The 10088-nt window shown below is 43.4% G+C and overlaps 1 protein-coding gene across 5 annotated transcripts in view; it reads left to right on the top strand.

The window, feature by feature from the left end:
- The first annotated feature begins 343 nt into the window (after positions 1-343).
- The window catches only part of CAMK2D (calcium/calmodulin dependent protein kinase II delta), a 129154-nt gene continuing 119409 nt past the window's right edge, over positions 344-10088 (top strand). For all 5 annotated transcript variants that reach the window (XM_054392438.1, XM_054392439.1, XM_054392436.1 and 2 more), the window contains exons 1-2: positions 344-440; positions 1318-1412. In XM_054392438.1, coding sequence (XP_054248413.1) covers positions 373-440; positions 1318-1412 — 163 coding nt within the window. In that variant the 5' untranslated portion in view covers positions 344-372. The remainder of the gene's footprint in view (positions 441-1317; positions 1413-10088) is intronic.

Here is a 10088-nt window from a genome sequence, read left to right as displayed (position 1 = left end):
ACGGGGCAGAGGCAAGGCGGCTCCGCTGGCCCGGCAGTCGCCGCGGGGGGGAGCGGAAGGCGGAGGCACCCCTGGGTCGGCGGCACCCCTCGCCCCGGTTTTGCTTTCCCTTTCGGCACCACCTCCCCCGACTTGAGGGAAAGGCGTTTATTTATTTATTTGCTTCCCTCAAGGGCGGGGGGAGACCGGAGACCTGCGCGGGGAGCACGCGCCAGCTGGCGGAGAGGAGGGCGCGGAGGCAGCCCCGTCACGAGAGGAGGCGGCGGCGGGGAGGAGGAGGAGAAACCGGCGAGAAGCCTCGCCTTACAGCCCCTCCGCCGTCACCGCCTCGCTGTCCCTGGCCGCCGGAGGTACCGGCGGCCGCCCGTCCTCATGATGGCCTCAACTACCACCTGCACCCGGTTCACCGACGAGTACCAGCTCTTCGAGGAGCTCGGGAAGTAAGTACGGGGACCGCCGGGCGCGCACTGGTTCGGAGTAACCGGCTCGGGGCTGGGGAACTGGCGTTGCCGAGGCGGTGTGCGGGGGACAAGGCACCTCTGGCTATCGGGGTCGGCGCGAGACCCCCGCTGAGGGGGTGCCGTGACTGGGAGCCGCCTTACAGGTGCTGAAAGCCCGGCGGGGTGCCCCGGCGCCAGCCGAGCAACTGCCCACACCTGGGCGTCATTTGCGGGGTTGAGTGATCGAGCTTCTCACCCGCGAGGATATACGGCCCCGGGGTGGTGAGAGGCTCCGGGCGGACGGCGCGTGGGAGCTGCCCTCGGTCTCCCGACACGAACGGTGCGGGAGCTGACGGGAGCTGTGGTTAATTATTATTAATCATTTATTGTTACTCTGGCTGCGGCGGGCAGGGCTGGGAGGCTCGGGCCTGACGGGGCCGTTGGGCAGGGCGGGGAGCATCGCCCCCCAGCGGCGGGGTGGGAAGCTGGGACCGGCGGCACTCGGCCCCCATCGCCATGTTGGCAGCGCTTCGAGGCCACCGTGTCACTGGGGTGGGGGGACAGAGCCACCGCTGCCCAGTCCCCGCGGTGTGTGCCGGTATTGGGGTGGTGAAAATGTCCCCTCCCTCCGCCGTGCCGCCAGCGGTTACGGGTGGGGATGGGTTTGCGGCGTAAAGCCGCGTTTCTGAGCAGAGTTTGCTGTTCTGGTGAATGAAATCAGTGCTGAGCGGCACTCTCTGAAAAGCCTTTATTTTTGTCTTTTTAATTCTACCGATATCACGCCTCTGACTGAAACCCCTTAAAACCCTGGCGGCGACGGGGATGGCGGGGAACTCTTTCAGTCGGGCTGACAGTTGGTCCACTTCTTGGTTTGCAGAGGGGCATTCTCCGTCGTGAGAAGGTGCATGAAAATCACCACAGGACAAGAGTATGCTGCCAAAATTATCAACACTAAAAAGCTTTCAGCTAGGGGTGCGTATATTTATGATGCCTTCTCTCAGCTTTTTGTGTTCTTGTGCTAATCCAAATAGCTAAATGATTCTTAATTTAATGCATTGCTTCATATATTTTTTTTTAATTTCTTTTGGTTTTGTTGTTTAGGTTTTGGTGTTTGTTGCTGGGGTTTATTTTCATGTCCTTGAGGCTTATTTTTTTTCTCTGTTAAATATTTCATGGATTGACTGTGTGGAGGTCTGAGGTTGCTGTAAAGCAGTTCAAGGAAAGGTGTGAAAATAGTAAAACAATGTAACATCATGCAGTCTATCCATTTTTCTATCTAAATAAGTTTGAATATCAGCATTTTGCAAGCCTTTTTTGGGGGAAAGGTTGGGAAATAATAAGTTTCCATTATAGCTCTTATTTTAAGGTCAGCTCTGCAGACTTGTGTGTTTCCATTGCATTTAAAACATGAACATTGAGGCCTACCTGACTATGAATGCACGGGAGAAAGTGTACTTCTACGTCAAAGCAAACTTTGTTATGAGAAGAAAAATACGCTACAGAGGAAAATTACCATTTTAGGAACTAACCATTTGTGCAGCAAGTCATTCTGATTCAGGGATGAACTGTTTCATTGTTGCAACCCAACCCTAACACCTGCTGTACGGCTTGTTTATCCTCTTGGTGTGGTGTGTCTATTTCCTAGATTCTTTGAGTGTCAGTGGATATGTCTTTTTGATACATGTAAGATAAATATAAACATGCTGCGAGGTTGCTGTTGTGGAAAGCAAGCCTTACTGGTGATATGTCAAATCCAAGTCACTGTGATGTTTGGGATTGTGGATTATCGTCCCTTAACCTGATCTGTGCTTTGGTAAAGAGCATGGAGGTGAATAAGGAAACAGTGTCAGAATGTAAACCTTTACATTTAAACAAAACATTACGTAGGATGTTATGCCATATTCTGGTAATATGCTGCTCTCTGATACAGATCTTCCACCATTGTATCAATACTCTTTATTTTCAGCTGATCAGAGTCGTGTGAAGATTTACTTTTTATTATTGCTGAATTTTAGGCTTCATGCTCTCATGGCAAGATTTGTTATCCTTTTATTTTTCAAAAGGTATTTAAAATACTCTTCTGTAGAGTTATGGATCTGAAGGAAGACAGGTTAAGAAAACAGTAATACTTGAGAGAAAAATATTTTCACAAGTTTGCTTAAAACAGATCTGGGAAGGTTTTTTCTTAGCACAATGATGTGTTCTGTTGAATTTTGATGCTTAAAATAAGCTGCCACATTCTGTAGTGGTTTATTTCATAGGTGATTTATAGGGCATTCTTAGATCACTCCATAGATCTAAGTATCTTTCAAAGTGAGAAGCTGTAGCAAGGTCAGCACCAGGTTATGTGCCAAGGGTTTTTATGTATGATGGACTAAATCTTGAAATGCTGGATTGAATGAATAAAAACTGTCTTCCTGAGAAGTCATCATTTGGAAGTACTGTATTTCAAGCTTTAATTTTTGTACTAATTTGACTTTTCAAACGGGACTGAGTTGGTCCTTGGTGTTGTCTATTGATGAGTGGAAGCATATCTGAAAGAATTTGACCTATACAATGGAATGAGGCAAAATTCTCAGAGATTTTTCCACAGGTTTAGCATGTGAGCCCATGAAGGAAGGGGTTACACTTCAGAGCTGGGCTGTGAAATAGCCTTTCTTAACACATGTGCAATGCCATAAATGCAGGGAATGTGTTTCCATCTCTGTTTTCAGAGATCCCAGAAATACTTGAGGTTTTGTTATTCACTTGGTTGTTTTCTGTTGGTTGTTTTGGCTTTTTGCTTTTTGAAATCTACTAAACAGCTTTTGAAGAGCAAGCTTCTTAGAGAAATCTTCATGTTCTTATTAGGCAGCTCTTTAATTGCAGAGAGGTGCCATTTAATTGTACTTGAGGTGTAAAAACTAAACATTAAGAAGCCTCAAATTGTGATATTTTCTCCTGGCTGATAATAGGTGTGCAGCTGATAACTAACATACTGTTTTCCAAATCTAAATTGTAGGTTTCCTTCTACTCACACCTGAACTGCTTTATGATGAAGAAGCAGTTCAATTTTTATGTTTCGTTCTTCTTACTTGAAATACCAATTCTAATGTAGATCTGAAGGACTGTTGAGTGGGTCAGCTTCAAGTGTGAGCAGAGTTAAGAGGTTCCTGTCTTGGAAATGTGTCCTCCTTGTACAGTGCCTGGTTCTCTGGAAGTCTTTTAAGCACTATGATGAATTTGGGCCTTCTTACGTGCAAGGTTGAAGAGCAGCAGTTTAGATGTATTAATATGGAGGAGTCAAGACTCTTAAGGCTAAATAAAACCTCCTTAAGGCAGCTTTGAAATTCAAAGTGATTTAGCTGGCTTCAGCCCAGTTGTGACAGTACTTGTCTGTGCATCCCTCCTTCACCTCAACCATAAGTCTCCTTGGAGATTTATCTGAGTAGTCCTTCTAAACTGAGGAGCTGATCTGGTCACAGGCTTGTGCTGGTGTTCTCATCTGTTCCCTTGTATGGTCACAGGGACATTTCAAACTAATAGTGTGTGTGCAGTGGCATGGGCTTTGCTTTGAATTTGGAGTGAAAGGGAAGTTGTGCCCCCTCTTCTTAGCAGAAGTAACCTTTGTGCTTTTAAGTTGATCATCAATTCTTTATATCTGTTGTGCTCTTATTTCCATATTTTTTTTTGTCCAAAATGTAATAGAAGCACTTTGAAAGAAATTGATTTTAAATATTTGACTTTGTGGCAATTCTCATTCCATGTTACTACAACTTTTATTAATAGAAGTAATAAATATTTGCAATTTATTTCAAGAGAGAAAAAAATGCTTCTGCTTATTAGAATAACATATATCATTTTCTTGAAGTACTCTTAAACTGCACTTAAGTTCTGAGCTTTGACTTAGTAAATGCCAAGTCAGTTTAAGTATTAAAGTGATACTAGAATATTGACAGCACGTTGTGTATCACTAATATGTTCCAGAGAGCTGTGCACAATCAGGCTGCTGATTTTTAAAAAGGGGGGGAAATGTATCTAACATACTCTCTAAAATGCCATAGTGGACAAGAACATGGAGAGAGTGTGTTTGCTGGTTCTGTGTTCTGTATTGTTTCATCTGATGAAGTTTTTTGGCTTTTATTACTCAGTTTAAATGTGCTGGTTTAGGCTTCTCTGTGTTGTTTTTCTTGTGTTGAAAGCAGTGTGAACTTCTTTGAGGTGATTTCCCTTTCCATTGTCTGCTACAAATACCAAATAACATCTTTTTCTTTTTGTCATTATCTGTACATCTCTTATCTTCTCTTTTGAGAGTCTTCTGGCTTTGATCCACATGGATTTCGTATAAACAGATCCAACTTTCTTAACATGTTTGGGCCTTGTTTCCAGGCTTTAAAAACAGAGAATTAGACAAGTGTTTGCTTCTGCAGTCACTCTTGAGAAGATCAATTACTAATACGTTCTCATTGGGTGTGATTTGTGCCAGTAACTCACATTGGTATTTTCCTCCGTAGCGTCCAAAGACACTTTGATGGCTTCTGTGAGAGGGGGAGGATGTTTCAGTCCATTTTCTAGGGTGCTTTTGTAAGTGGCTGCCTAGACACACCTCTGCCAGCCCTGAGATTGCTGCAGCAGAAATTCCAACCTCTTTGTTTGTGGGCATACATGTTATGGAGAGTAATGTAAGAATGAGCTGGAGGTTATCACTTCTTTGTCAGAAAGCTCTGGTGAGCTTTCAGGGACCAGCCATTCCATTAGCTTCAGTGAGCTTTTGAGCTTTTAAGCCTTGGAGGCTTTACCAGGAAGCCTCCTTACCAGGAAATTTCCCAAGTCTTTGTCAGCATCTTTGTATTCTTCAAAGAGAGTATTTCCTGTGAGCTTGTCACTGCAGATGCAAGACCTTGCCAGAGGTGACTGGAACAATTGTACTTCCCTCCAACAAGTTCCACTGGGTGAGCTGCAAACCCCACCCTTTTGGAATGGTATTTTAGTGGCATTATTGAGTAATCTCACTGAGGGAAGAATATCTCAGTGTCTGAAGCTGTCCAAGTAGGGCACCTCATGATCCTTAAAGTGATTTAAAATACATTAGGGAGATGAATGAAATGTGAAGCGTATAGTGTAGTATATTTCAGTGCAGCTTGTTGTGACACGGAGATAAATGTTTTGTTGTGTCACCAGACCAGCATGTCCTTTAGTCAGGTAGCCTGTGTCAGTCAGTGACAGATGTTTTACAGGAAGGCAGGCTCTAGCAAAGCTTCATGTAATCCATAGAGGAGAACGTAATTCTTCCTAATTCCTGTAGCTAAAGATGTTAATCTCTGAAGCACACTTTTACCTGTGCAAGTTTATTATAACACATGTATTTTGTATGCTAATTTCTGTTCTTATGCACATATGAACTTGTTCCCACACATAGAGTGTCACAGTATATCAGAGGTTGGAAGGGACCTCAAGAGAGCATCAGGTCCAGCACCCCTGCCAGAGCAGAAACACTTGGAGTAGTCTGCACAGGAATGCATCCAGGTGGGGTTGGAAAGTCTCCAGAGATGGAGACTCCACAACCCCCCTGGGCAGCCTGCTCCAGTGCTCTGTCACCCTCACTGTAAAGAAGTTTCTCCTCATGTTGAGCTGAAATCTTCTATGTTCAAGTTTGAATCCATTGTTCCTTGTCTTATCACTGTGAACCACTGAGAAGAGCCTGGCCCCCTCCACTTGACACCCACCCCTCAGGTATTTATACACATTTATGAGATTCCCTCTCAGTCTTCTCAAGACTAAATAGCCCCAGGGATCTCAGTCTCTCTTCAGAGTGCTCTGCTACGTACAAAACCCTGACCCAGAACCAGGTCATCTACCAATGATTTTGCACCGGGTGCCCCACGATCATGCGGTACGAAACGGGGGAGAGGTGGTGCCACACCTGTCCACCCCTCCGGTTCCCGGCAACGAGCGGCGTTCCCCACCGGGCCCCGCCCCATGCGGGACGGGACGGCACGGCACGGCCCGGCCAGTTATCGCCAGCCCACCGATCTAACATGGATATGTTTGCATATTCATCTGCAAGGATTTAATTGCAGATTGCTGTAATTTAGCAGGCTACTGCCTCTATATGTTAAAATTGAGTAAATTTAAAAAGCTCAGAGTAGTAGAGAGCACTCCTAGGAATATTACTTTAAAACCCCAACAAGCTATAAGGTTTTTGGTTAGGTGTTCTCTTTGGAAGGCTGGAAGCCTTTGTTATGTTTTGTTTTTAGTGAAAATCTGAAGAGCTTTCAAATGCCAGTGGGAATGACGACTTTGAAACTCATTGTGATGTGTTGGTTGGTAATAATTTATTCTGACAGTTTAAACTAGATTTGAGATGAATTTTCCTGGCAGTTCATAGTTAAATTATCCATAGCAAATACATGATTTGGTCATAGCTTCTGTTTCTTTTCTTTACAAAGGATTTATTTTCTCTCTCCATTGTGACTGAAAAGAAATTCTCTTTATAGTTCACATACTGATGGATCTTAAACACATTACATCAGAGTTTGAAGATGCCTGTATTGCTCTTGTTACCATCAAAGCTTGTTGCTGGTGTTCTTACTGGGAGGAGTGTGCTAGAAAAAGGCAAAGCTGTAGTGCATACTTTCATCCCATTTCCATGTGGAGGATGGTGTAGAAGGAATTCTAGTGTACTCTGCTGTGGTTCTTGTCACATGCTTCAGAGAAGTGTCCTTGATGTGCAACTTCATACACTCTAAACCCAGTGCTTACAAGTTATCCTGAAAGTTGGAGTTTGTGGAGGTGTGGCCAGTGATTGCAATGGGCATGACTCTAATCCAATGGGTAAAACAGCCTGGAGGAGCTGTGGAGAATTCAAAAGGTGTCTGCATCATCGTCATCTCAGTTTGACCACACGCTCAGTGGGGCGTGGGGGAAGTACATGAGACATTTTTCTGTCCAAACTCGAAGATTAAGCCTGCTCAAAATTATAAATGAGTTGAATCAGTCCCTCTTGGGAGCTTCCTATTTTCTCTCATTGTATTCACCACTGCTTTGGCCTGGACGCTTTCAGATCTTTTCCTCCAGAATGTTAACAACAAAGGGATTTGGGGGGACTTACTTTGGTACTGCTTTCCTGCCACTTTCTCTCACTAATGCGTGCTTCTGTTTTCTCTGTTCACTCACTGCAAACTAAGCACCTAACTGCACGTGTGAACAGCTCTCCTTTCTGAATGTCTTCTCTTGGGAGAGCTGGACACAGGGGAAAGTACAAATGAAATGCCCTTACTCAGCTTCTGCATCTCTATTCTGATGCTGAAATATAGATGTGTTCTTTTTGTCCTGGTCTGAGAGAAGCTGTGTCCCCTGGTCATGTTTTACTGCTCTCTTCAAATCCTACTTCCCAATGAAAGCTTTTGGCCAAATACAAAAGCAAGGAAATAAGCACACTGGCAAACAGTTACCATTTGTTGTAGGTTGGTTCCATCTGCAGATAATACTGTGCATAGAAAACATGGGGTTGTGGCTACTGCCATCTGAAACCACAGGTCAGCTAAGGTCATTAAGTGACATGGATCTCTCCTTGCTGACAGCCAAGTAGAAATCTTCCTGGAAGAACTGAGACTGAATTGCAGAGGGTTTGTTTTGAACCTAATTTCAAAATCTCTCTTAGTCTTAAGCCATAATTAAATATAAAAATGATAGTAAAATGTGAAAGTACTCCCCTATGTTTGTCCAAATACTACAAAATATTTATTAACTTTCTATGGTTATGATTAGTGGGATGTGGAGTCGTCTCTGCTACTTTTATTTACAATTTTAAATTCCGAGGTGTGAGTTTGGGTTTTAGACTTTTTTGACCATTTTGACTGTTGCTTGGAAAAAAAAGGAGAATGCTTTATTATCTTCTTTCCTTGTTTAATTGGGAAGTGCCTGATCTGAGAGATTGAAATAAGTTAGCTAAATGTTTTGCTTTACAAATGTAAATACTGCCATAGCAGTGCTTTTCGTGTTCTGTCCTTCATTTGACCTCCTGAGAAATGTAGGCCAGGGTGTTTCATATGTCAGGATCCAGCTTCCTCTTTCATATACATTTATTGTGTAATGCTTTGTAAGGATATTGTGGGGATTTTTAAAAGATTATACGTGAAACATAACTTCCTCTGTTCATTGGAAAGGATTAATAGAGAGCAAACCCCTAACTTAAAGGTGGTGGTTCTTTTTGTTTTATTCCTTATTAAACATAATTGTGCCTTGAATCTGCAGAAACATCTGCTGTGCTTTGAAGAGCCACAGAAATCCAATCTGTTTATTCCCTGTGTATACTGAACTCTGTGTAAATCTGTGTGTGCATGTTTGTGCAAACTCCTCCTCTGTTTAATCCTAGTATTAGAAGAAATGTCATGATAGCAGAGAGAGTGAATGTAGTATTTCCTTTCGGGGGGGCAGTTGTGCTGTTGCCCAGTGTTTTCTAGATTGTTGTCAGTTCTGAAATTAATTGAGTTTTGGTTGTTTGAATTAGAGAACTTGTTTTAAAGCTTTGCAGTTGTCTTAATTTCTGCAGCATCTGACTGGAAGCTGCTGGATATATTCTGCTGAACTGAGTTTCCTTAATTTCTTTTGAATCTGGTGCCGCTGGATAGAAGCACTAGCCACAGCTGAGAGGCAAAACTGGAGAGATGGAACTTTGGCCAATTTGGAAATCATCTTATCCCTGATTTAGCTTTTATGCTAATCCAGGGCCTGTTTAATGGAAATTGAGAAGCATTAATTGTGCTACAGCATGTATTTATTTTGTGTAATTAGGTTTTTAGGTCTAGAGAATGATAGTTAATGTGCCAAGGAAGCTACTGCAGAGAAGTCTTGTGCACCTGTTGGTTTCATTTGGTAGAGAGGAACTTTGCCTACCTGGTGATTTGAGGTAGCTTCTATCATGTGCCTTCCTGACCTTTCTTAAGTAGCAAGTATATCATGGGAAACATGGAGAAGAACACATGCAGGCTTCATAACCAATCCCCCAAACCTTTCAAAAGTAACAAAGATTTTATTTACCAATGGAAATGTGATGCTGTGGATGTTTGTTGATCAAGATGAAACATTTTGGTTTTTGATGGGACACCATTTTTTATTTGAGCCTTTAACCAAGAACTTAGCCACTGCTACAACAAATTAACATCTTGGGGATGCTTTCCAAGAGAACTGTCTGGCATCCATAAATCCATAATTAATTTGGCAGTCACATTCACCTTGAATGCAGAGCTGCTTGTTGATGGAGCTCACTGAATGGTTTCTTCTGCTCATTTACAGCCAGATCAGTCAGTTGGGTTTTCAGCTGGACAACCTCTCCCCCTGTCTGAAATGTGCTGTGTAGGGAGTTGACTCTTTTTATTGTGCATCAGATTTGACTCCACCAGCATACAATTGGCAGCACTGTGGAAAGCGTGGCTGCGGTTACATTCCTTTGAAGAAGAACTTTACCCAAACCCATCTTTAATCATCTTTAGCCCTTCCAAACAACTCATCCAACCCTGTGGTCTCCAGCTGGCAGCTCTCCTTACCTGTCAAACTCTTAACTGATTTGTATGAGGTTGTGAGGAGTGCCCTGGCTCACGTGGCAGGCAGCATTCTTCCATACGCTGTCCTTTCCCCATGCTGCAGTGAGCACTGTACCTTGCCCAG

Source organism: Indicator indicator, chromosome 25 (genome assembly GCF_027791375.1).
Source record: "Indicator indicator isolate 239-I01 chromosome 25, UM_Iind_1.1, whole genome shotgun sequence".
Classification (NCBI taxonomy): domain Eukaryota; kingdom Metazoa; phylum Chordata; class Aves; order Piciformes; family Indicatoridae; genus Indicator; species Indicator indicator.
This window is presented reverse-complemented; position numbering and strand designations above follow the sequence as displayed.